Raw genomic sequence first — 26590 nt, 5'->3', positions numbered from 1 at the left:
CGGCCACTCCAAGCTTGAACACACTCCCCAGAGCTCTGGGCTGCGCCCACAGGCCCTGCCCCCTGGTGCTCCTGAGGCCGGGCTGTGGAGAACGAGGCTGGGAGGCACGGAGGTGGCCACGGCTCGCGGAGGCTGGGTGCTGCGTGCCGAGCGCACCCAAGAGGGGCTGCAGCCTCAGAACCTGCTGGCAGCACTGGTGCACGGGGCACCCAGAGGGTGTGCTTGTGCGTGCACGTGTGTGCACACGCGTGTGGGGGACACAGAGTGGGAGAGAGAAAACGGGGAGAAAAGGGATAGAAACGGAGACAGGGAGAGTGAGGGAGGGGGGAGAGAAGAGGGGCAGGGGGAGAGGGAGGGAGGGGGTGGGGGAGAAGCGGGGAGGGAGAAAGGGGGTCCGTGCCTCCTCCCGCTGTGGGCTCTCCCGCCAGCAGCCAGCTCTGACCAAGCGAGACTCCCGCAGCGACTTCCCCGGCCGGCCCTGGGGCCTGGTGCCCACCAGCCGAGCACACGGGGACTGCTGGCCGCAGGGCAGGGAGCCCCCAAGCGGCAGTGGCTGAGCCGCCCTGGAGGCCGCCTGCCCGCCCAGCCCAGCGACGGAAGCGCCCCAGAAGAGACGGCGGAGCGGCTGTGGCCATAAATACATTTATTTCATCAGAAGCGCATCCTTGCGGTGCTGGAGCGAGGCCCCCACAAGTCGGTGAGCGGCGTCCCGCCCAGCACCCGCGCCTTGCGACACCTCCTTCCCGCACACTGAGCGGAGCGCACGGCCGGGGCCTGCTGCTCCACCGCCTTTTTTTTTTTCAGTTTTCTTTTTTGTTATAAACACCATAGCAAATTAAAAAAAGCCGCTGAAACAGAAAAATATCCTAGTTCTCGGTATGTGAGAGCACGCGGCGCCCCGGGCAGCGAGGCCTCCTCCGGACAGACTCAGCACGAGGGGCTCTCGCAGGGACGGCGGGGTCCTCTGGTTGTCAGGGCACCTTCCCCGCACACTCAGCGGGATCAGGCGGGCGCCGCCACGAAGCCGAGGACAGGCGAGGGGACCGGGCCACAGCCCACAGGGCCCGCCCACTCACTGGATCTGGATGGCTCCGTGTTCAAGCTGCATTTCGGGCTGCAGGGTGGGCTGCAGGGTCTCAGCCGTCTGCAAAGGGGAGACAGGGCACTTCTCAAGAACACGCACAGGGCACACCCAGGCCGCGTCCACGCAGACAACCCACAGGGCACACCCAGGCCGCGTCCATGCAGAGCACGCGCTGACAACCCACAGGGCACACCCAGGCCGCGTCCACGCAGCGCGCCCCACGCAGAGCACTGCTGACAACCCACAGGGCACACCCAGGCCGCGTCCACGCAGCGCGCCCCACGCAGAGCACTGCTGACAACCCACAGGGCACACCCAGGCCGCGTCCACGCAGCGCGCCCCACGCAGAGCACTGCTGACAACCCACAGGGCACACCCAGGCCGCGTCCACGCAGCGCGCCCCACGCAGAGCACTGCTGACAACCCACAGGGCACACCCAGGCCGCGTCCACGCAGCGCGCCCCACGCAGAGCACTGCTGACAACCCACAGGGCACACCCAGGCCGCGTCCACGCAGCGCGCCCACGCAGAGCACGTGCTGACAACCCACAGGGCACACCCAGGCCGCTCAGCTGCGTCCACACAGCGTGCACCCCAGGTTGCTCTGACACGCCCACGCGTGAACTTGGGACAGCCTGGCTGCCCCCGCCCAGGATGCACTGGCGAAGCAGCCGCAGGAGGGTTCCAGGTTCTGCTCCCTGTCCCTAAAGGGCACTGTGGGGGCCACTGAGCTCCCTTGGAGACCCTAACGTCCCTGTCAGTGCACACAGGCAAAGCAACAGTCACAGATCCCCCACCTCAACCAGCAGCACAGGCCCCCAACGGAGGACGAGACCCTGAGACAGCAGACGGCGAGGGCGTGCTGCGCACGGCAGAGCCTGCCAGAGCCCACCGGGGGCAGAGGGCAGAGGGCAGAGGGCAGAGGGCAGAGGGCAGAGGGCAGAGGGCAGAGCCCTGTCCTGCATCCAGGTGATCCCTCCTGGTTTAGGGGGCAGGGGTGCGTCCGTCACTGAGCGCACAGGGGCCCTGTCCCGCATCCAGGTGGCCCTGCCTGCTTTAGGGCAGGGGTGTGTCTGTCACTCTGTGCACAGGCGGCCCTGCCTGGTTTAGGGCAGGGGTGCGTCTGTCACTGAGCGCACAGGGGCCCCATCCTGCATCCAGGCAGCCCTGCCTTCTCGGGACCAAGCCTGGGGTTCTCACAGAACCAGGGTGATACCTTCACCTACAACTCACTGTCCACACAGCCCGCCACCTGGAGCCAAGTGGCGGCCAGGCTGACGGGAGAGGCCCCAGGACACACACCAGGGGGATCCCAAAGAGAGCCCCCCCCTCCAATGACACGGCAGCAGCTGGGACCTGGGCACCCTGAGGAAGCCCCGCTGCGGCAGGCGCTCCGGGGGCACGGGTGCTGAACACCCGGATATGAGGGAAGCTCCTAGCGGGCGCAGGCTGCCGTGCCGAGTACGGCCGCGTGGCCTCCAGGAGGGGAGACAAGGAGAGCCCTGCGGCCGGCCTCCAGGAGCAGAGGAGAAAGGCCACACCCATTCTGCCCCAGTGTAGACCCCACACCCACTCCCCCCCCCCGAGGGTAGACCCTATACCCACTCCCCCCCCCCGAGGGTAGACCCTATACCCACTCCCCCCTCCCGAGGGTAGACCCTATACCCACTCCCCCCCCCCCGAGGGTAGACCCCACACCCACTCCACCCCCGAGTGTAGACCCCACACCCACTCCGCCCCCGAGGGTAGACCCTACACCCACTCCGCCCCTGAGGGTAGACCCCACACCCACTCCGCCCCCGAGGGTAGACCCCACACCCACTCCGCCCCCGAGGGTAGACCCCACACCCACTCCGCCCCTGAGGGTAGACCCCACACCCACACGAGGTGGAGAACCTCAGCAGTTCGCCTGACGTGGGGACTGGAGCCAGGACCTAACTTCTTAACTTCTCATCGAGTTCTCGGGGGTTCATAAAAAAAACCAAAGCCCACACGTCCCTGTGCCTGGTCAGGTGCTCTCCATGGTAACTTCCCCCCCTCCAGAAAGGGCCAGTGTGAACCTGCGGAGGGGCGGGGCCCCATGCTGGGGCCACGAGGACTCACCTGGGCTGTGGCCGTGTGGTCGCTCACAGGCGCCAGCTGCACATACTGGACCTGGATGTCACTGCCCTGCAGGGGTGACCCGTCCACACCCGCTGCGGCGGGGTCCGAGGAGGCCACGGCTATCAGCTGGGCGCCCTGCAGCACCTGGGGAGAGAAAGCCGGACTCCGTCAGCCGCCGCGGGAGCGAGGGGCTCTCCGCAGTGACTCCTGCTGGGCAGAGTGCGGGAGCGAGTTCACTGCTTCCCGGGAGCCCTGCACGTTCCCCACACGCCGCACCGAGCCCGGGCTTTCTGATTCCTTAAAAAGGAAGAAGCTGAGCTAACAAAAAATAAGCAACAGCACACTGCGCTGCCCGGGCAGAGCAGGCAGGACGAGCGCGGGTGCGAGGCCGCGTGAGTGTAGGAGGCCACGTGCGTGTGCGAGGCCGCGTGCGGCAGAGCAGACGTGAGGAGCTCTGCACGCAGAAGTCACAAGAGGAAGCACCGGCAGGAAGGGACGCCGGGACGGCAGACGACCAGGAGCAGGGCACGGGCACGGTCACCCCACTCCACCAGGGGCCCTGTTCAAAGTGCCCTGGATGGGCTCCAGGCGACTCCACCCCGTGAGCATCCCACAGCCGGGCCCACCGGAGTCAGAGGGCTCAGGAGGCAGCCCTGGTGCAGGAGGGACCCAGCCTCTGATGGCCCGCAGAGTCCCAGCCTGTGCTGCCCCAAGCACAGGGTCTTCACTGGGGTTGCAGCCCAGCCCTCGAATCATATACAGAAGCACACTGTGCGCCCAGAGGTAAGCTGAGGCGTCCTAGACAGAACGAGGGCACAGCCGGGAGCCGCTGCGCCTCAGAACCTGGAGGGCTGGAAAACTCACTTTTTTTTTAATGCCTATCAGAGTTTCCTTTTTTAGATTTTATTTTATTTGAAAGGCAGAGAGAGAGGGAGAGAGAGAGGTCTTCCATCTGCTGGTTCACTCCCCATTTGGCTGCAATGGCTGGAGCTGTGCTGATCTGAAGCCAGGAGCCAGGAGCTTCCTCCAGGTCTCCCACGTGGGTGCAGGGGCCCAAGGACGTGGGCCATCTTCCACTGCTTTCCCAGGCCACAGCAGGGAGCTGGATCAGAAGTGGAGCAGCTGGGATTCGAATTGGTGCCCATATGGGATGCCAGCACTGCAGGCGGCAGGCTTACCCACTACGCCACAACGCCAGCCTCGAAAACCCACTCTTCCAAAGAACAAAGCACAGCCCACGACGGCTCCCAGAGCAAACCCACGGCCCAGGTTTGCATAGCTGTGAGCAAGACTGCTTTTCAAATGATTCCTAACCACTGGCTTTTTTCAGTTCTTGTGAATGACTGAAAAAATCAAGAGTGTTTTGTGAACTGCACCTTTGCAGTTTGAACAGTCTTGTGACACGCATGGACGTGGATGGCCTCGGTGGGCCCACGCCACACGTGACCCAGAGCCCTGTTTCCAGCTTGAGGTCTTGCCAAAGGAGGCCCTGGCGGCCTGCGCCTGTCAGCTGGGACACCTCGGTCCAGCCTGGCCCCAGGGAGCAGGCAGGGCATGGGCTGCGACCGTCCCCGCTGCACAGAGTCCTGCTGGCCACTCCCCGACCACAGCACCCTGGGCCAGGACAGATGCAGACGGGGCAGACGCGGCAGCCGTGCGCAGCGCCCCTCCCTGCCCTCTGCTTGGCTGGACCCTGGGCATGGCTCCACGTATGCCCAACGTCCAACACGACAGACAAGGACAAAGTGTGCACACACCACTGTAACTGGGTTGCACGCATGTTCCAACTGTGCCAGAACGCCCGCCTGGCACCTGCACACACACACGTGGGAGCCGCCGCTGCCTGTGTGCAGCTGACAGCCCCCGCCACTCGGCAGAACCCCCTGCCCTGCACGAGAGCCCCGCCCCTCCCCCAGGAGCTTCCGTCTCCCCAGGAGACCGGACAGGAAAAGGACACCGGTCTCCACGCTGACGTGACAGGCTCAGGTCCAGTTTGGTCTCCCTTTGGTGGGTGGGGCTGAATGAGGAAGACCCAGCCTGTCCTCATGACGGCCTTCAAGACCCCAGCAGCGCTCGCCAGCTCTGCCTCCGTTCCGGCCCAGGGGCCACGGTTTTCTCGCCGCTGCCCAGAACGGTGCTGTGGCACACACGCTGCGCGGCTCATTCCGCGTGCAGCCGAGCACCAGGCGGCCCGGCTCACTGCGCCTGCGCCCCAGGCCTGGGAAGGGCAGCTCCTCTCGGCGCTGGGGCGCCGTCCCCCTGCTGGGCACCAGGGCCGTCACTCCCTCTGCACACGCACTGCAGAGACAACTCGGAACCTGCTGGCTCTCGTTCAAGGCATCAGTGAGGGAGGTTCTCAAACGTCTACTTCCTGTCAATCAAGCTACTGCACGGCTCTGACTCACGCGTTTATCTCAGGCGCCGTCAGGCCCTCCTCCTCTGGGAAGTGTTTCTCTACCACAGCTGCAGGGGCGTCCCAGCGGCAGGGAACGCTCCGACAGGCGCCCCAGGACCGCGGGAAGGCAGCGGGGCCCGGGCAGGCCACAGGGTGTCCGCGACTGCCACACACCGCCTGCCTCACCCCTCCCCTCAACTCCACGCCTCCATCCGCCAGGGGAGCTCAGAACCAACACGGCGGGCGGGAAGCCTTAACCACTCGCCTGTCGTCAGAGGCCATCTGCACGTGCCCAGTCCAACGCAGCCCTGAGGCGTCCAGGTCCTGACCCCAGGCCTGGTGAACGCGCTGCTCTATGCACGAGGGCCCTGCCCACGAGGCTCAGCGGACCTCCCTCAGCGGACGGGGCCCTGCCCACGAGGCTCAGCGGACCTCCCTCAGCGGACGGGGCCCTGCCCACGAGGCTCAGCGGACCGCCCTCAGCGGACGGGGCCCTGCCCACGAGGCTCAGCGGACCGCCCTCAGCGGACGGGGCCCTGCCCACGAGGCTCAGCGGACCTCTCTCAGCGGACGGGGCCCTGCCCACGAGGCTCAGCGGACCGCCCTCAGTGGACGGGGCCCTGCCCACGAGGCTCAGCGGACCTCCCTCAGTGGACGGAGGCGGGGCGGGTGAGCGTCTGTGACGGGCTGTGACCTGGATTACCCAGGTGGGCCCAGTGTCGCTCCAGAGGCGAGGCCGGAGCGTGAGGACTCACCTGGTGGTCGCTGGCTTTGAAGATAGAAGGGGTCAAGAGCCAAGGGATGCGGGTGGCCTCTACAAGCTGGAAAAGGCAAGGAGAGAGGTTTCCCCTGGAGCCGCCAGGAGGAGCGGCCTCGGCCCTGCGACAGCGGCCTGGGGCCCACGGGCTGCTCACCCACGTGGGCAGCCCCTGCCCCAGGCGATGATGGAAGCACAAGGGAGAGACCTGGCTTTCCTTGCCTGGGGGCGAGGCTGGCAGCTGGGGGAGGGGCCACTTCTCTTTTCCACTATAAGCCACTTGCATTCTGTGAGTTTCTCAAAGATCTGGAAGAATCAGAGGAAAAAACGTGAAGTCTCTCGGGTCACTCATGCCTTCCCCTGGAGTCGTTCGTGAGTGACAACAGGACTCCGGGGCCCTGGGACCGCAGGTGTCCTGCCCGAGCCAGAGCCCCTGCAAGTCTTCTAAGGAAGCCCCAAGCTAAGTGCTGTCAGGAATGAAGGAGACGTCGCGGTGAAGCCGAACACAAAGGGCCTGGCGCGAGAGGACCTCCTGCCTCCCATGACCTTGCTGGGGTGCAGCAGGGGCCCCGGGTGGGGGTGGGGGGGCTCACCCCTCCCACCGCAGGCCCTGGGCGCAGACAACCACGGACTCGCATGGCTCCGAAGCGGGGCTGAGCGGCTGCAGACGTTTAAATGGCCCTTTTTACTACCAAGATTCTCAAAACTCCAGGTCCCCACAGAGCCCAGGGACAGCCACAGCGTGGGTTCTCTGAATCCAAATGCCACTGTAGATCAAAACCAGCCACTGGGGCCAGCGCTGTGGCGCAGTGGGTTAGGCTGCTGCCTCCAATACCGTCATCCCACATGGGCACCGGTTTGAGTCCCGGCTGTTCCTCTTCCAATCCAACTCCCTGCTAACGTGCCCGAGAAAGCAGTGGAGCATGGCCCAAGCTCTCGGGCCCCTGCACCCACGTGGGAGACCAGGATAAAGCTCCCAGCCCAAGTTGCTACAGTCATTTGGGGGAGTGAACCAGCAGGTGGAAGATCTCTATAGATACCTCTTTCAAAGAAACAAATAAATCTTTTTTTTTTTTTTTTTTGACAGGCAGAGTGGACAGTGAGAGAGAGAGACAGAGAGAAAGGTCTTCCTTTGCCGTTGGTTCACCCTCCAATGGCCGCCGCGGCCAGCGCGCTGCGGCCGGCGCACCACGCTGATCCGATGGCAGGAGCCAGGAGCCAGGTGCTTTTCCTGGTCTCCCATGGGGTGCAGGGCCCAAGCACCTGGGCCATCCTCCACTGCACTCCCTGGCCACAGCAGAGGGCTGGCCTGGAAGAGGGGCAACCGGGACAGAATCCGGCGCCCCGACCGGGACTAGAACCCGGTGTGCCGGCGCCGCTAGGCGGAGGATTAGCCTAGTGAGCCGCGGCGCCGGCCTCAAAGAAACAAATAAATCTTAAAAAAAAAAAAAAAAAAAAAAAAAAAAAGCTGTTGGCAGATAACCCAATGACAAAAGCACTGGCTCCTGCTGCGGGCACATTAAACCCACGACGGCAGCTACACCCGACGGCAGCAAGCAACAGAACTTGTGGTGCGCCTGAGCTTAGAGCGCACACCGGCCCTGTCTGCTTCACTATCGGTTTCTCGAGACCGGACATCACCGGTCGCTGTTGCGTGCGGCTGCCCTGACCAGCGTTGGCTGAGCCCTCAGGCGCCCCACAGTGAGGCCACTGCTCCCAGACCTGCTTGGCCAGCGGCCTCTCCCGCGTCACCCCCTCCCCCAGAACCAAGTGCGAACACTTAGGAAGGACGCACTGCGTATTGGGCACTGCAAGGCAGGAAGGCAAACACGACCGGGCGGTGGAGGGGCAGTGCTGAGCGCTCTAGCCTAGGGGCTGGCGTGAGCGGGCAGTCTGTGGGTCAGGTGAGCTGCTGGGCTCGGGAGGCAGCAGGAACCGGGGGCAGGCGTCTGCCGCCACCAGGGGCATCCGCCCGAGCCAGAGCAGGAGCGCGTGGTGTGCAGAGGGGGCCGGAGGGCAGAAGAGGCCACAAACCCGGCCATCAAACCTGCACGGAACCCTCCAGTAGGCCTGCCCTGCACCAGAGGCAGTGTGTGGGGCCTGGCCTGAGGGTCCCTGCAGCCAGGTCTGAGCAGGGAGGGACGCAGGCAAGGCTAACAAAGGGGAGAGGCAGTCCCAGAGGACACTGGGCCGGCTGCACACTGGAGGCCCCTCTGTCCCCCAACAAGCAAACACTCAACGCAACCCGAACCGGCTCCTTCTAGCTGACAGGGACAAGCGGCTCACTCTCAGGGAGGAAAGCTGGGGGAGCCCGGGACGGGCCCCGCCCTACAGCTCTCTGCAGCACTGAAGAGGGCAGGAGGAAGCCATCGTCACGAATATTTGTCAACAGACAACGAGATTGAGATGTGGGCAGGAGCAAGTCAGAAGAGCCTGTTACACTGCCCCTGAGTGACCACTGCACTGCCCTCGCAGACTGCGGGTGGAGGACACCAACCCCCTAGACCGCGCGGCCCCAGCGGCTCGTCCCTTCTACCAGCCCTTTGGAGCTTCTTACTTAAAAAACACTTCAGCCCAGCCCTCACCCTCACGCTTGGTCTTGTAAATCGTCATCCAGACCAGGACACGAACTCGGACTCTGCTCCCTCGTCTTCCCACAGCAGTGGGCCACCAAGTCGCTGCCGATGGGGGTCAGGCAGGGCCCTGCCGAGAGCTCCCGTGGGGACAGCCAGGAAGGGTCAGATGGGGTCCGGGCCGCTCCCTTTGCCGGTGGAGGTGCAGAGGACCTGGCAGTGGGAGCAGGGACTGGCGTCCCGGCGGCCTCGCCACAGCACCGAGAGGCTAAATCCTGGACTAAATCCGAAAAACAAAATCTCTGCCGTGTTTACAGAATCCAAGTTAGAATGTTAGGGACCGTGATATGGTCCTATTTTTATAATCACTTTACATTTTAAAAGCTCCCTGAGTAGCTGAGTTTAGGGTCACGTCCTCCATGGAGCTGGGGGCTCACTGCCGAGAAGGCTCTGCCTGTCCACAGGTTGGGGCAGATTCACCGCCCCGGCAAACGGAGGGCATCTCACGGCGCCTCACACGGACTTGCTCATCACTGCCAGCCAGACGCTCGTCCCGTGAGCCGGGCGCTGACCGGAACCTCAGGTCTCAATCTGCAGCTACAGACAGGCTACCGCCCGACTCGGGTGAAGTAAACAGAAGCCCGCTCTCAGCTGGGAGTCCCTTCTTGGTTTGGTTGTGATAAGCATCTCAGGAATGAGTTAAAAACTTAATGTGCACAAGATTGGAAAACAGCGTTTTTCAGCCACTTGCTGTGACTCCTCCCCGGCCTCGTGCTCCCGACCGCTGAGGAAGTCGGCAGGGGAGGCGGGAAGCGGGGATGCAGGCAGGGGTGGGTCTCCACGGAGTCTGCTGGTGCCTCGGCCACTGCAGGGGACACTGTCCACGTGCAAGAGGCCCTGGCAGAGGGCACGCAGGCTGGAACCCCGCTAAGGTGGCCGCACCGCGTCCTCGCGCCCTACAGAGCACCGACTCCAACATGGGAGGGCACGGCTCTTTACAGGCATTTCCCTGTGGAACCCCCAGAACGGGACCACGAGCAGGGAGACCTGAGGAACCCCCAGAACGGGACCACGACCAGGGAGGGAGACCTGAGGAACCCCCAGAACGGGACCACGAGCAGGGAGGGAGACCTGAGGAACCCCCAGAACGGGACCACGAGCAGGGAGGGAGACCTGAGGAACCCCCAGAACGGGACCACGAGCAGGGAGGGAGACCTGAGGAACCCCCAGAATGGGACCACGAGCAGGGAGGGAGACCTGTGGAACCCCCAGAACGGGACCACGAGCAGGGAGGGAGACCTGTGGAACCCCCAGAACGGGACCACGAGCAGGGAGGGAGAGGCAGCAGGAGAGAGCTGCCGAGGCCGCTCCCCGGGCTGCGTGTTGGACGCCAGCGGTGCTGAGGTCGGCACGAGGCAGGCCCGCCCACACCGCAGCCCCGGAAAGCACACGAGAGGCACGTTTGCCGCACACATGTCCGCCCTGCCTGGACAATGCCTGGACTCTCCACTCCCGCAGAGTCCAGACGCAGAAGTGAGCTTCCCAAAGGCTGCGGTGTGGGCCGGAGGCGGCCCAGGGTCCCCTGGGAACAGGCTGTAGCGAGTGGTCGGGACACGTCATCTGACGGCTGCTAGAAGCTCCTGGTGGTCGGCCCCATGGCCAGGGAGGTCCAGGCTGGCAGGGGCCTCCCGCCCAACACTGGCCCTGTGGGTTGTTTTTTTCACCTATGGTTTTCATGATGAACAACGAAATCACATGAACTACGAAAGGGCTTCAAGCATGACGACCGCCAAGGCCACGGCGGGTGGGGATGCTGAACTGAGCACGCGCACGGAGGTGTGGCTCAGCAGGTCAGGCTGCACCTCCTGGGGGCACCAATTCAAGTCCAGCTACTGCCCGACTTCCGGCAAGGCAGCAGCACGCGGCTCCAGCGCCTGCCAACCCAGACGGAGCTCCAGGGTCCCGGGGTTGGCCTGACCCACTCCTGGCTACGGTGGGCACGTGGGGCCACAGCAATCTTTCTCTGCTGCTCCACCTTTCAAGTATGTAAGAACAAGTAATAAACGCTGAATTTTACAAGAGCCCAGGCCAGGCACGGACACAGCAGCAGCTGGGCACCCTGCAGCCCAGGCCCCTGCAGCCCAGGCGTGGCTCCCTGCTCTGTGACCCTGTCAGTCTCTGGCAGGTCATCCTCACCAGGGTACGAGTGAAATGAAGTGCACATCCATCCGTCACACAACAGCCTGCTGTGGGCTGGCGGCTCCTCAAGGCATAGCCACTGCCGGCTTGGCCTGGATTTTAAACTGGTTAGAAACCTTGCAGTGATGTTAACACGACCTAAACAGACAATCACGTCCGAGTCACGGCCAGTGCTGAGCGGGGCATAAACCTCACCCAGCAGCAGCGCCTGGCCCGAGGCGGCGGCCTCTCTGCTCCCCGCCTTCCCACCACTCCACTGCCTGCACCAGAGGCTGATCCTGGACTTGAACTTCCAAGGCTGCAAGCCAAACAGACTTCTCTTCATGAAGTTAGCTGCCTTGGGTACTTCACTGTAGTGACAACACGCTGAGGACCACACCTGGTCAGGTCCCACGCCAGGGTCAGCGCATGTCCCAGACGAGGGATCAGATCCCTGGTCAGGTGCGGGGTCAGCACACGTCCCAGACGAGGGATCAGAACCCTGGTCAGGTGCAGGGTCAGCGCACGTCCCAGACGAGGGGTCAGAACCCTGGTCAGGTGCGGGGTCAGCGCACGTCCCAGACGAGGGATCAGAACCCTGGTCAGGTGCAGGGTCAGCGCACGTCCCAGACGAGGGATCAGAACCCTGATCAGGTGCGGGGTCAGCGCATGTCCCAGACGAGGGATCAGAACCCTGGTCAGGTGCTCCCTGCTCGGGAGGCAGCTGAGCCCTGGTACCAGGAAGCGAAGACCAAGTCTGACGAAGGCCATCACGGACACGTGAGTCAACGTCCACTACCCTCCTGACAGTGAACTCGCAACCCCTCCTCCAGCCTGCTGGCCTCTGTGTTCATCAGGGCCACCCTGCAGGCCCAGGGGAGACCTGCTGCTGGCCAGGGCTGAGGCCCCGCGCCCAGGCCAGCAGCCAGCAGCACCACTCCAGATGGCCCGCGTCTGACCCTGAGCAGGCGCCCCACAGGCTGCACACGCTGTCACGCGAGTGACCGCTGCAGCCAGGGCCTGTTGCTGGCTGCACTCGGAGGGTGTGAGGGTTTCCTCCCGATTATTTCCAGACAACAGGGACGTGGCAGGAAGCTTGAATGCGAAGCCGCCTACTAAGGGAATTCTGGGTCTGAAAGCACAATGTTTTGGCGCTCACCCATCTGGTTTTCCTCGATCTGCGGCCAATTCCAAAACTCTTTTTAATACCCGGCTGAGATCACGCAAAACTGATGCAAAACCCAAAATAAATGCAAGAAGCCCGAGGACTTCTCAGAACTGTTCAGATGTAGAATTCCGGATGCGACCGAGAATCCGCCCGGAGGAAACGCAAAGAGCAGGCTCAGCAGCACTCTGCACGGACGCCGCGCCGCTCGCTGTGCGGCCAGGCACACGGAGCGGAGGGCCCAGGGCTGCCACTCACTCTGAAGCCAGCCTGCTGGGGTGACGCGGCCCACGTACCCACGGCGCGCTTCGCAAACACAGACCCACATTCCAAGAGTGGCCACCTCACCAAGAGCAAAGAGGTGCCTGGGGGACCCGACCGCCTGACCCCTGTCCTGCACCTGCACAGCAGTGCCAAGAGCCAGGGGCTACACACAACCTCCTTCTGACCTCACAGAGGGGAAGCCGCCGTGCCTCCCCGGATTCCATCTCAACACCTCATAAACCAGAGCGGCCAGGGACGGCAGCACGTGGAGCCGACCTCGCGCCGCTGCCGCCTATCGAGCCGGGACCGAGAGACGGTGCAGGCTCCACAGAGCTGCTGAGGGCAAGCGGGCACGGCACCTCAGAGGACCCCACAGGTAGCGAGGACACGCCGCACGGCCTCCAGGCCCAGAGCCAGAGCTGCAGTCCAGAGGACCCCAGGAGACCCACAGGCACATCTCCCCTGGGGTACCCTGTGGCTCCCAGAGTCGGAGCATGAACCTCAGGTGACAATCTGGGGAGAAGGCAGAAAACCTAAGAAACACAATGAGGCAAAAACAGAGGCCTGTTCACACCCACACACACACACACGCATACGCACACACACGCACACATCTACACACACACTCCAAATGGGGCACGTTCCTGGGAACAGATCCGAACCTCCTGGCTGAGTGGGGCTGGGGTGGGGAGGTGAGGGTTCAGTAAGGCAAAGTCCAACCCAAGGCCCCCGCGTCCTCCCATGCCCTGCAGGTCTGAGCTGGGGCGGGCAGGCAGTGGAAGGGGCGAGGAAGTAAGACTGTCCCATGACCACAGCAGTGATGGCAGCGCCCCCAGCACCGCTCATCTGCCCCTGGGGTGGGGCGGCAGGCGGGGAGCCGCCTCAAGGTGCAAGACACCCACCAGTGACCACGAGTGTCGCCAGCTGCAGCCCAGACGAGAGCAGAGCCCGCCTCCCTCCCAGGGCCACCTCCTCGCGGCTCTCTGGAAAACGCCCGGCATGGGAGCAAAGCTGCCGCGTGTTCACTGTGATGGGGGGGCGCCGACGTCCTACCGAACGCAGTGCTGCGGGGAAGCCCGCACAGCACCACTGCCAGGCCAGGGCTTGGCTGGCGCACAACAACGGGGGTGACCGCCCCTGGGTGACTGGGACAGCCCCATGCCGCGGCCCACACTGCCCTCCCTGTGCAGGGAAGGCAGCACACTGCCCTGGGCCCGGGGGCCAGCGAAGCAAATGCCCACGGCTGACAGTCTGCGTGCTTCCGCTCCTGAGAACATGCTGAGGGCTCGCAGGTACCTTGCTCCCTCCCGCTCAGCCGGGCAGCCAGGGTCTCCCCCACACGGTCAGCACAGCCCTGGCCCGGCCGGGTGGCCGGTTCCGGGGAACAGATGGTGTCACACGAATGCTGAGCTCCTCTTGGCACCTGCAGGCTCTCCGGGGAGCACTGCGGAGCCCTCGGCACTGATTTCTAACCAGCCTGGCTCTCTGCTGTGGCCTGGGAAGCAGCAGAAGACGGCCCAAGTCCTCGGGCCCCTGCACCCCCATGGGAGACCTGGAAGAAGCTCCTGGCCTTAGCCTGGCCCTGGTCATTGTGGCCATCTGAAAAGGGAACTAGCAGATGGAAGATCTCTCTCTCCAACTCTGTTTCAAATAAATCAATAAATCTTGAGAGAGAGAGAAAATAATTTTCTCTTCATGACAACATGAAAATGACTTCAGCTTTTGTTGCGGCAGGAAAACCGCTCGAGGTTATGACTCAGCTGCTGGCTGCTGGCTCGCTCCCGGCTGAAGCCCTGTCGCTGCCCGCCGGAGCACACGTGTGTCCCAGCAGCTCTGCAGGTGCCAGGGAGCGCCCCTCTAAAAGAAGCCAGCACTTTCAAAAGGGCTCGTCAACTCGTTATGCCGCTAAGACATCTTCAAGGAGCCAACTTCCTCCTCCTCAGTCCAGCAAACTCCCGGCAGGCCTGGTGAGCAGCAGCTGTCCGTACACGCGCACCCGGCGGAGGCCGCCTGGGAGCTCTGGAGGGCGATCTGCGGTCCTGCCCCTCGACAGCCACCACCCCCGGAAACGTGCCGCATGGGCGCCGGCAAGGGGCCCCTGGTCCCGGCTCTCCTGGGAAGGTGCCCGGGAGGGGGCCCTGGTCCCGGCTCTCCCGGGAAGGTGCCCGGGAGGGGGCCCTGGTCCCGGCTCTCCCGGGAAGGTGCCCGGGTGGGGGCCCTGGTCCCAGCTCTCCTGGGAAGGTGCCCGGGAGGGGGCCCTGGTCCCGGCTCTCCCGGGAAGGTGCCCGGGTGGGGGCCCTGGTCCCGGCTCTCCTGGGAAGGTGCCCGGGAGGGGGCCCTGGTCCCCGCTCTGCTGGGAAGGTGCCCGGGTGGTCCCCTGGTCCCGGCTCTCCTCGGAAGGCGCCCGGGTGGGGGCCCCCGGTCCTGGCCTGCTGCTTCCCATCTTCAAGCTACCACACAGCAGGGCTGGGACCCAGGAAGCTTCCAGTCCCGACTGCACCGTCACCACGGTGGAGGCTCAATTGCGCCATCACTCCGCTCTGCACCGTCAGCACAGGACTCACCTACAACAGGCTCGGCGCTGCGCCCTCCCCCAAACACAGGCTCACGTGAGCGCCGTGAGGCCGGCCGGCGAGGGTGCCCAGCAGGCGGCAGCGTGCAGTGCATTTCCAAGTTACAACGGGTTCGCTGGGTCAAAGCCACTGCGGTCAGAGCTCCCCCACGCCGTGAGGGTTCTTCACAGAACGTCCCGCACCCTGGTGACCTGGCCCTTTAAGAACAGCAACACCCCACGGGGCGCACAGGCGGAAATAAAGATCAGTGTGGGCTGAACGCCTGGCACACGGTTCCCACCCCGTCATCCGTATCAGAGCCCCGGACCAAGTCCCGACTCCAGGTTTCCTGTTAATGCAGCGGCGGAGGCTAGAGTGCTAGGCACCACGGGAAACCCAGACTGTCCTGGGCTCCTGCGCTCAGCCTGGCCCAGCGCTGGCTACTGCAGGAACATGGGGAGTGAACCAGCAGACGGGAGGTTCTCGCTCTCTCTCTCGCTCTCTGGGGAGTGAACTAACAGAAGGGAGGTTCTCTCTCTCTCTGGGGAGTGAACCAGCAGACGGGAGGTTCTCTCTCTCTCTCTCTCGCTCTCTGGGGAGTGAACTAGCAGACGGGAGGTTCTCTCTCTCTCGCTCGCTCTCTGGGGAGTGAACCAGCAGACGGGAGGTTCTCTCTCTCTCTCGCTCTCTGGGGAGTGAACTAGCAGACAGGAGGTTCTCTCTCTCGCTCGCTCTCTCAGGAGTGAAGTAGTAGACGGGAGGTTCTCTCTCTCTCTCTCTCTCTCTCTCTCTGGGGAGTGAACTAGCAGACGGGAGGTTCTCTCTCTCTCTCGCTCTCAGGAGTGAAGTAGTAGACAGGAGGTTCTCTCTCTCTGGGGAGTGAACTAACAGACGGGAGGTTCTCTCTCTCTCTCTCTCTCTCTCTCTGGGGAGTGAACTAACAGACAGGAGGTTCTCTCTCTCTCTCTGCGCGTGCTCTCTCTGGGGCGTGAACTAGTAGATGGAAGGGTCTCTCTCTCGCTCTCTCACTCTTTCACTTTATTTCTGCATCACTTGGACTTTGAAATAAAATGAAAATAATTAAAATCAGTCTGCGGTCACTTGGAAGACTTCGGGTTTGATTTTGTTGGGAATCAACATTAAGCAATGGTCCATGCTTTAAACTCAACGCCTCCATTTGTCCTGCTCTCCACGCACGCCATGTACAATCACACACAGCAACCACCAAGTCAATGTGTTCTGAAGTGCACACACACAGCATTCCTGAAGCACACATGCAGCCCAGGCACAAACTCATGGCACTGGCACACATGCACACACACACGGAGCACACAGCACACGGGCACACAGGCACATACAGAGCACACGGGCACACATGCATGAGCACACGGGCACATTGCACAATGGCACATGTGTGTACACGCAGAGAGCACGCATGTGTGTGCACATACACAGCATTCTTGAAGCACACACAGCACACTGGCACACGTGCACGCACACACACACGCACACACGACTGCTCATACATACATACATTACACTTTCTCTCCAACCCAGGGCATGACGTCACTTTCAGAACAAATCCTTGGAGGACAAGTAAAGCAGACGGCAGTGGACTTGACCAACTGCTTACAAACCCCGATCACCCCATCAGGGAGTCTCCCCAGATGTCAGAATAAGGGGCGCCACCTGGCCCGCAGTGCCTCTGCTCCTGAACAGCACGGAGAGCGCGCCAGCGCTGCGGCACGGGGAATCGGCCGCAGTGTCGGCTAATGTGCCTGGGGAAGCCGCGGAAGCTGGCCCAGGACCTTGGGCCTCCTCTGCGTACGTGGGAGACCTGGGTACAGTTCCTGGCTCCTAGCTTCCGCTTGGTCCCGACTGGGAGCTGCAGACGCCTGGGGGAGGGCACCAGCCAAGGGAGATCTCTCTCTCTCTCTCTCTCTCTCTACTCAGTGACTCGGCAGCGCTGAGGACCAGGTTTCCCTGCACAGCAGCTCCACCAACGGCCCTCCTCCCAGAATCCTCTCTGTGTCACCAGCTGCTTGTCTCCAGAGGGAGCTGCAGCATGGAGTGCAGGCTGGGCCACACGGCATCAAATCCCACATCCGGCTGCGAGATGCACAGACCCACTGAGAAGATGGTGACGGGGCAGGCACCCACTGACAGCCCACCCCGCAGTGCCAGCGCCGGTCCCGGCTCCTCTGCTTCTGACGCAGCTCCCTGCTAATGCACCTGGGAAGGAAGGTGAAGGCCCAGTCCTCGCGTCCTCGCCTCCCCCGTGGGAGACCCGGTGGAGTTCCTGGCTCTGGTTCCCGGCACCGGCCTGGCCCAGCCTCAGCCGTCGCGGGCATTTGGGGAGTGAACCAGCAGAAGGCAATTCCCTCACTCTCTCTCTGCCTCTCAAGTAGATGAAAGTAAACTTAGAAAAATAAAGAAAGGTGGTGACAGAAAAGTTCCAGAAAACCCAGGAATCACGAACCTGCCCATGCGAAGTCCAGACTGGGATCCCACTAAGAAGAAAGCTGCGGTTACTCAGCGAGGTCACGGCGCCTGGGTCGCGACTTCAAATGAGTCCTGTTCCACTCATTTTCAGGACACGCGACTACAGTGAGTGAGTGCAAAGAACAGGAGCCTGCGCCCCAGCGTCTCACCCCGAGGACAGCTGACGCGGGCGAGGGCGAGGCAGCTCGGCTGGCTGACAAGGTCACGCAGGTCTGTCTCAGCAAGGCGTGAGGAGGACAGCTGTGTCCTCCTGGTGGTTTTGGGTTTGCTGGGACCTGCGCTCTGCACAAGAAGACAGAGCTTCCTTCCGGAGCTAATGATTGCTGTATTCCTAATTGTAGGGAAAAGCGCTTAGTCTCATAACCTCCAAAATGTCCACTGCTTTGTAGAATTTTAATCAAGCAGAACTTTGTGTTGGAGAAGGGGTTAAGCTTTCTGCAAGGTTGAGCTGTTTGTGGGTAAGAATTAAAAGGCAACAGGCTCCCTAGTGTCGACTCCCCACTAAACAAGAATCAATGTGATTAAAGCTTTAATTCAGTATGTGCTACAAATACAGCCATGGTTAGGATGTCTAAACTGTAGAAGAGTTAAGTGAACCTTAAATAAGCACAATAAAGAAATTACTTACAGAAAGAACTGCAGAGAGGGGACACATTTGAAAAAGGGCCTGCTGTGACCTTGGGGCTTCCAGTAAAGGTCAGATTAGGAAGGCACTGTTCTCACTGGGGTAGCCAGTCTCTGCATAGCTCAGCAGCACTCAGGCCCTGGCTGTGTGGGCGGCCCGCTCTCTCGCACCTGTCTGTGCTCTGAATGTGCCCTTGAAAACCAAAGAAATCGTCACTAGATCAAAGTGGACAGCAGACTTGTGACTGTAAGAAGAAAGAATCATTGTGTGACTTATTACATAAAAATGAAGTCTGGGGCTCGAGGGCCAGAGCTGTGCCGCCAGCCTTGCTGTGAGTGTCTCATTTCTTCAAGCGCCACCACCTCGCACCCTTGGGCCCCTGGACTGGCAGACACCGATTCCACTCACCCAACTCAGTCACTAAATACTGAGGATGCACTGTGTCTACCACACTGGCCACTGCGAGACCATGTCCGCTACACCAGCTATTTCAACAAACAAAATAATTCAGCATTAATAAAACTTCCCCTTTTTAGGTGTATTTGAAAACAACAAATTTAATCAAAGCAGCCCTTCATTCACAAAGCCGACCTCCCCCCCCCCCCCCCCCGCCAACTATCTGAGGTCAGACTGACATGGAACTAAGCACCGAGGCCAGCGTGTGGTGTGGCTGGTCCCAGAGGCGTCTCCCGGAACTTACTAGAAACCCATGTCAACCTCAGCTAACACACTGTTCAAGTAACCTCACCAGGTTCTCTGTACAAAACTTAGACCACTGCTCCTAACCAAACTGCTGTCCAGCTTCTGGGGTCTTGCCTGACCTGAAGGACCTGTCTATGTTAAACCTGGACAGGGACAAAATGCTGGCCCTGAAAGGGATCCACTGTTGCCAAGCAGTCAGTCACAGTGAGGCCGCCTCCCCATCCCCCAGAGCAGACAAGGAGCCGCGAGCAGTCACTCTTGCTGCATGTGCCGGCCTAGGTGAGGGGACAAGGAGGGGCTGAGGACAGCCGCAGCGGGAGACACTCTGGCCGTCCTGTGCCTCCCAGGGTCTGCCTCCTCCCAAGGCCCATAGATGCTGTCCAAGGGGACCCAACTCTCCCCTGGCCCTTGTCCAGGCAGCAAGAGCGCGACAGGGCTCTGTGACCTTCTCGAAAACCAGTCACCACCGCACTCATGCTGAGCTTCTGCGGCCACAACTGTCATTTCTACCGTTTCTGGGCAGGGCAGGCTTCCCGTGCGGGATGACGCCCCGGACAGCACAGCACGCAGGAACATGGGACAAGTGAAGCCACGTGGCGTGCTGTGACGTCAGCATGACTCTCCCTCCTGTGGCAAACCACTCAAGGGCCCCACAGCCCCCTGGGAACACGGGAGGCCATTTTTCTGCGGCAGATGAAGGCCACGCCACACACCCACCCCTTCTCCTCACCCTCGCCAAGAAATCGTACATATAAAATGCTGGCCACCTCCCATCTCTTCTAACGCTTTTCCCAGCTGGGTTTAGAAGGCCGCATTTCATGGAAAAGATTCTGAAAAGGAATCTGACGCAGTGAAGTCCTGAATCCCCCAACGTGCACTCTCACGCCAGACAAGGGGCCTGCTGTCCCCGAGATCATGCCTGTGGAGCTGCTGGACTCAGCCCCAGCCCCCGGCCTCGTGGACACACACTGGCTAGCTGGCCGCAGCGGTCTCACCTGGGGCCACTTCACTTCCTGCACCAGGCCAGCGCGCAGGCCCAGCCTCGAAGGAGCTCAGAGTCCACACACACGGAGATGCTGCCCGCCCTTCGAGGAGACGGAGGTTCTGTGCAGGACTGCGGGTCTACAGCCTGGGAACCCAACACCCTGCTGTGAGACCCGCTACGCACGCCAGGTGGGAACCTGTGCAGAGTGCCACGGCGCCAGTCAACGGCTGAGCTGCCAGCCAGGGGCCAGGTGGGTGAGCCGCCACTTGGCTGCAGCTCAGGCGACAGGACGGAGAGCACAAAGACCACCGCTGACTCCAACAAACCCAGACTCTTCAAGGGGGATGTAAGGCAAGAGCGTTCATCACGACTCTGGTCGTGCAGGGAGATGTCCTTGTGCTGACAACGCTGGACGAAGCTGGACGCCTGCAGCCCGCGACCACTCGCTCTGGAAAGCACACACTCAGCCACACTTCACAGACCCAAGGATGACTTTACACAACTGGGTCCCACTCACCCGTCACGGGTCACCCGGCTGGACTCAGAATCCAGCGCCACACTTCCCACTCACGGGGCTGCGGGACACTGGCTGCACACCGGCTCACAGGTGACACAAAACGCCCAAAGGCACCTGTCAAGAGGTACACATCTGGGCCGGCACTGTGGCCCAGAGACGTGGGCCACTGCCTGCTGCTTTCCCAGGGCATCAGCAGGGAGCCGGATCAGAAGCGGAGCAGCTGGGACTTAAATCAGCGCCCATATGGGATGTCGGCGCTACAGGCCACGGCTTAACCTGCGGCACCACAGCGCAGGCCCCATTTGGTATTTCTTTTATTTTTTTTTTAAAGATTTTATTTATTTATTTGAGAGGTAGAGTTACAGACAGAGGGAGAGACGGAGAGAAAGGTCTTCCATCTGTTGGTTCAGTCCCCAAGTGGCCGCAACGACTGGAGCTGCGCCAATCTGAAGCCAGGAGCCAGGTGCTTTCTCCGGGTCTCCCATGCGAGTGCAGGGGCCCAAGGACTTGGGCCATCCTCCACTGCTTTCCCAGGCCACAGAAGGGAGCTGAATTGGAAGAGGGGCAGCCGGGACTAGAATTGGCGCCCATATGGATGCCGGCGCCGCAGGCAGAGGATTAAGCTACTGCGCCATGGCACGGGCCCCATTTGGTATTTCTTCACAAATGTTTACCTCACTGTGAAAAGCTAAATTTCTACTGGAAACTGCTGTGCACTGATGGCTCAGGTGACCTGCTGGCTTTAAAAGGTTAAGCCATGGTGATCACCCTAACAAGAAGAGGAATTATTTCCTATCCTAATTAATTAACATTTTCAAGGACATAGCTTTTTAACTTCTATCTCTAAAATTCACACACACACACACACACACACACACACACACCTGAAGCAGCCGGCCTTGCTGGTCTCCATCAGGAATCTCAAAGGGGTACAGTCCAGGGAGGTCACTGCTTCCCAGCACTCAGGGTGAAAACTTCTCCAGCCCAGAGCCCACTACTGTCTGTTCCCCCCTCGAATACCAGTCACCCAGACAGATGCTGTACAAACGACACCTGTACAGCACCTCCCAGAGCCAGGCAGAGCACCGGGCAGGCCTTAGGGCTCGCAGGAGCCACCCCTTCATGAAGAAGCACGCAGGTGCTTCTGCCACCCCCACACCAGTTAGTGAGGTCACCCCCAGTAGGACACACAGACCTCACTGACCACTCTCAGCCCACCCCCGGGTCTCTCCCAAAAGATCTGCACCTGCAGTCGACCCCCCTTTTCCGATCGCAGTGAACATGCAGCCAGGACACTGCACAAGCCCAACGCAGCCCAGAGGCTCCAGAAGAAAATGCCGCCTGCTGCTGATCCAGCTGCCCTGACCAGCCCCGGCTACGCCCGTCAAGGCCTCCCTGACACAGACCTGCGACTGGTGAAACCTTCCTGGACCTGGCTCCTTCTCTCCCCAGACCTGCCCATGAGCAAGACCACGGCACAGAGAAATAGGAGGGGCCGCACAGGGCCAGTCCCTCCACCAACCTCACCTCCAACAGAAGCAGCCATCACCAGGAGTGCCACAGCAGCACAGCACCCAGGCAACGCGCTGCCGGGACGTGTCACGACACGGAAGGGGCATCCATCACCCTCACCTGCCAGGTCTGACTACAGCCCTGAGAAGTACGCTAGAAAAGAAGGCCTAATGCCTTGACAATTTTTTAAGCTTTGATGATTGTTTTTTAGTTTTCTAATATAATTCAAGAAAACCCTCTTTTGCTTTACCAAAACGTGGGGGAAAGCATAACAGTACCTGCAACATAAATACCACATCGTTGTAAGTGTTGAAAAATTATTTAACTTCAACAGCTTAGAACTACAAGCTCTTAAAAAACAGACAGACAAGTGCTGCCACCGAGGCACAGTGGGTTAAGCTGCTGTCTGCAGTGCTGGCATCTCATATGGGCGCCGGTTCAAGACCCAGCTGCTCCACTTCCAGTCCAGCTCCTGCTATTGCCCGGGAAAGCAGCAGAGGATGGCCGCACTATCTGCACCGCTGCACCCACGTGGGAGACCTGGAGGAAGTTCCTGGCTTGGGCTGGCCCAGCCCCAGCCGTTGTGGACATCTGGGGAGTAACCAGTAGATGCAGATCAATTCCCCCCGCCCCTACCTCTGTAACTCTTCCAAACAAATCACCTTTAAAATAAACAAAATGTATGCAGGAGTGGCGTCACCCACTCTGCTACAACCCTGAATCTCCGGGCTCCTGATTCTTGAGAACTTTCCCTCGCTTCAGAGGCTTCTGAAAACCCACGCAGCATTCAAGATCCTCCGACACCTAACACTGCCTGTGGACAGCAGCACCCGAGACAGCTTGTGCACGCGTGGCCCGGCCGCTCCAGACACACAGCAGCTCCCCGTGGGCTGCCTCCCACAGTCCCCGCTGTCCCTAGGCACTCCGGGCCCGGATCCTCACACGATTTCCTGCGCGGAGCCCATGCCCTCTCCTGCAGGGTTCGCAGCTCCACAAGTGAACCACAAAGGCAGTCCTGTGCCCCACCCCCGGCAAGCACCCCACACTCGTGCCATCCCCGACGCACCCTCAGGGCATCCACGGAGCAACAAGGAAGACACTCGGGGAACCCCGCACTGGAGGATGAGGACGAGGCCATCGGCACAGCTCCATCAGGTCAGTTACGTGCAACGCTGCAGAGCTCGGCTCTGAACGGCAAGAACCCGCCAGAGCACAGCCCGCAAAGGCACCGGAACAGCCGGAGGCCGGGCACAGGCCCACGCGTTACCGTAGGACCCGCCTCGCCAAAGCCCACGAGCAGCTTCCAATGGGAACAAGTGCGGCTCCCTGGCCTCCCCTCGACCAGTGGCCTGCGAAGGCTGAGAAAGGCTACGCCTGGCTGAAGCTGGAAGGAGGGAGCAGTGCCCACGTGCAGCACAACGGTGCTGCACGGGAGTCCCGAGACAGGCCTGGAGAAGGCAGAGCCTGGGCCGGCCAGCCCTGTGCACTGCTCCCGCGAGGCACACAGGAGCAGACACCAGGGAGGCGCAGAAGAGCCAGCTGCAGTCTGAATCTCACTGTCCCTGGGACCCTGCCGCGCCTTGCCCTCTGCCGGCAGCAGCGCCACAGGCCGGCAGGTTCTGAGACGTGCCGGTGTCCCCATGAACGGCAAAGGCAGGCAGGACCTCGGGGCAGGAGCTGATCAGCACAGCCAAACGGCACAGGGCAGGAGCCCAGAGACCAGAGGGCTGGGTGGCCACGAGGGAGCACTCCTGGGGGCGCCAGAGCTGGAAGGGCTGTTTGGGGGTGGAGGGGCGGCGCCACGCAGCTGTGCTCCCCGCACCTGTCGTGGTGGCCATGTTCTGCCACACTGAAACCTCCCCCTGGCCGTGGGCTCTCCCAGGCCCTTGTGGCCACTGCTGCCCCTTCAACACTGGTGTGCTCACCCTCCCTCGGGACCTCCCCATGAGGCTGGGCACACTAGGGTCGGGGACAGCCACCTCAACCTCGCCCTCTGCTGCCCTGGATTCGGAGGCCCACCTCCTGGGGGTCTCCGCCCTACAGCAGAGCCATCCCACCCACCTCAGGGATCTGGGAACTCAACAAAGGCCATCACGTATGTCTTTAGCAAAATGACCTCTAACCCCATGTCAAGGTGGTCATAAACCCCTCCTCCACTGACCTGAGCTGCAGTCTCCAAATCCGACCCCAGGTGGGCAGGGGCTTCTGGCACAGGGGACAGCTGTGGCCTGCGGCACTATGGGAACCTCACGTCTGCTGGTGGGAAAGCGCCCTGAGTCCACGGGCACCAGTGCCTCGAGGGCACGGGGAGCCGGACAAGCAGAGCAGAGACAGGGCTGCCTTCCCCCACAGCTGTCAGGAGCGCGGCAACCAAACAGGAACGAGAACCGGCTGGAGGGTGGAGTCCACACAGGACTCCACAGATGGAAGGTCAGACAGGTGTGTGTGTGTGCGTATGTGCGTGCGCGTGCGTGTGCAGCGCCACATGAACACAGGCTGCCTCCTCAAATCACGGCTCACGGCGGCGCTCTCTGGAAAGCAGCAGCTCCCACACAGAGCTCTGCCCAGGGCACCCGCGCTGGCCCGGCCTGCACTGAGGTCCCTCCGCAGGACACTGGTGCCGAGAGGAGACCAGCGGCAGCCTCTGCTTCACCTCTTTCATGGGGGAGGTGGGCGTGGTCAGAGAAAGAACCTGCGGCAAGTGGAGGAGGGTCCCTGTGCCCAGCACGGCGGCGGCCACGCCTGGGAAGGAGCCCCGTCAGGAAGAGGCCCCACACTGTACCACGAGTGCTGAGGGCCTCCCCTGGGCACGAGGCCGCCGCAGCCACGCGGAACCTCCGCCCGCACTCCCAGCTGGGCTGCTCTACAGCCCCAACCGTGAGCACAACACTCACGCGGTGTCAAAGCCACTTCGATTCTTAAAATTCTGTTTAGGAAGAGAGACAGAAAGGGACAGAAATGGAAAATCAAGGTCGCAGTGCCAGCCCAGCTGCACGCTCTCTGGGACGATTTCCACTCCAGGTATAAACACAAACCAGGAAACCAACGAGACAGACTTGAGACAACCACCTGCGGCTGCCCCGGGGACCCTGAGGAACCGCAGGAGGGGGTGGAGAACCGGCCGCTGCCAGCCCCACGGCGACCTCGCCAAGACAGCACAGGCGCCGGAGAACTAGTGTGAGTTCTCAGCTGCGCACGCCTCGCGCTCTGGCCCAGCCCGAGGGCCAGCTCCTGTTTCGATGCAGACACTGCTGCAGGAATACAGACTAGAACCTCACGTGCGTTTTGAAGCAACTCTGAAACCAGGCAACCCAGGAGGACACTAATTCTTGGGTCTGCGGCCCCTTCCTGAGGGGCCTCCCGGGGCGCCGACCCCTGGGCCCCTCTGCTGTGAGCACCCTCATTCCCAGGATGCCGGGTCCCAAGGAAGACCTCTGCAGGGCTTGGCCAGTGAGAGAAGGACACACGCGGGTTTTCCAAAGGGCAGAACACTTGATCTGGGGACAGTGAGTAATATGTCCTGAGCAAGCGCGCCGCCACGTTCCTGGGTCAGGTTTTATGAAACAGGAAGACCTTCCAGACACCGGTGATGGTCCAGAGGCATCAGCAGTCCCCGCGACGGAATGTGCCTTCCAAAGGGCAGGAAAACATAAAGCCTGCAAACCAGCAGTTTCACCCCGCCCTGGGCAGCAAATCCCCTCGACGCCTTACAGCCGGCACCACACTGTGGAGACCCCTCCCGGCACGTCTGCCCGTCTGGTTTCAGACTGGAAGAAACGCAAGTGGTTTGAGTCTGACAGCAACAGAGCAGGACAAAACCCACCTTACTCGAATACATGGCTCTGTGTGCAAACCACAACACTCACAAAATGTGCAGGGACCAGTGACAAGGCTGGGAGTGTCCTCCACGAGGTAAAGCCACGTGACGTCCAACAGAGAAGCAAAGATGAGCCCTGGCCCACCCTCCACGTCCTCCAGGCACCTGAGTGGCCACTAGGAGCGAGGCCACAGGGAGCGAGGCCCCGTGAGCAGGGCCACCGGGAGCGAGGCCACTCTTCCTCACTCCCCGCTCCTTCCTCGAAGAGCCGCTGTCACTTGGGCAACGCAGTGCCTGGTCTGTGGGAAGCGAGAGGACACTCAGACTCACCTGCCCGTCCTGGCCCACGTGGTGGATCTGCAGATTGCCCTGCAGAGAAAGGAGAAGAAGAATCAGGAAGGGGACGGACAGCACGCCTGCTCGGGCAGGACCTGCCCCGGGCCATCTGGGAGCCACCAGACAGCCGCTGAGTCTGCAAGACTTTGGCCCCTCGTGGAGTAAGAACTGCAAATGCAATGCAGAAGCTGGGTCTCTAGGAACTACTCTTTCTTGTAAACAACGAAGCAGTTCCAACTTCGTGCCCATTCCCCTCACCCCATCCTAAAAAAAAATCCCACTCCCACTTTTTCCAGTTTTTGAGACAATTTTGAGGGACAAGAAACACAACATGGGGACAGAGAGGTCCCGGTGGGGACACTGGTGCCATCCACCTTCCCGCCACTGGCACAGCTCACAGCAGCACAAATGCCGACACCAGCACACGCCGCACGGACTCACAGCTCCCAGGAGACCCATGCTCACGCCTGTCTCTCTCCAACAAAACACTTCATTTTGGACAAACCAGGTAAGCAGTCGTCGT

At 61.5% G+C, this 26590-nt stretch overlaps 1 protein-coding gene across 13 annotated transcripts in view; it reads right to left on the bottom strand.

Annotated features, from left to right (window-relative positions):
• Nucleotides 1-626: 626 nt before the first annotated feature.
• BANP (BTG3 associated nuclear protein) overlaps nucleotides 627-26590 on the bottom strand; it is a 107906-nt gene continuing 81942 nt past the window's right edge. For 6 of the 13 annotated variants that reach the window (XM_070062822.2, XM_070062823.2, XM_070062827.2 and 3 more), the window contains 5 exons: nucleotides 26062-26100; nucleotides 6562-6645; nucleotides 6338-6403; nucleotides 3188-3331; nucleotides 627-1144 (listed from right to left, as the gene is read on the bottom strand). In XM_070062822.2, the coding sequence (XP_069918923.1) occupies nucleotides 1073-1144; nucleotides 3188-3331; nucleotides 6338-6403; nucleotides 6562-6645; nucleotides 26062-26100 (405 nt within the window). In that variant the 3' untranslated portion in view covers nucleotides 627-1072. The remainder of the gene's footprint in view (nucleotides 1145-3187; nucleotides 3332-6337; nucleotides 6404-6561; nucleotides 6646-26061; nucleotides 26101-26590) is intronic. The other 7 variants (XM_070062829.2, XM_070062830.2, XM_070062833.2 and 4 more) reach the window with 2 other exon arrangements.

The sequence above is a fragment of the Oryctolagus cuniculus genome, chromosome 18 (genome assembly GCF_051225735.1).
Source record: "Oryctolagus cuniculus isolate XC-2025 breed Fujian yellow rabbit chromosome 18, ASM5122573v1, whole genome shotgun sequence".
Classification (NCBI taxonomy): Eukaryota; Metazoa; Chordata; class Mammalia; order Lagomorpha; family Leporidae; genus Oryctolagus; species Oryctolagus cuniculus.
The sequence above is the reverse complement of the archived record's forward strand: the minus strand, read 5'-3'. Positions and strand labels throughout refer to the sequence as shown.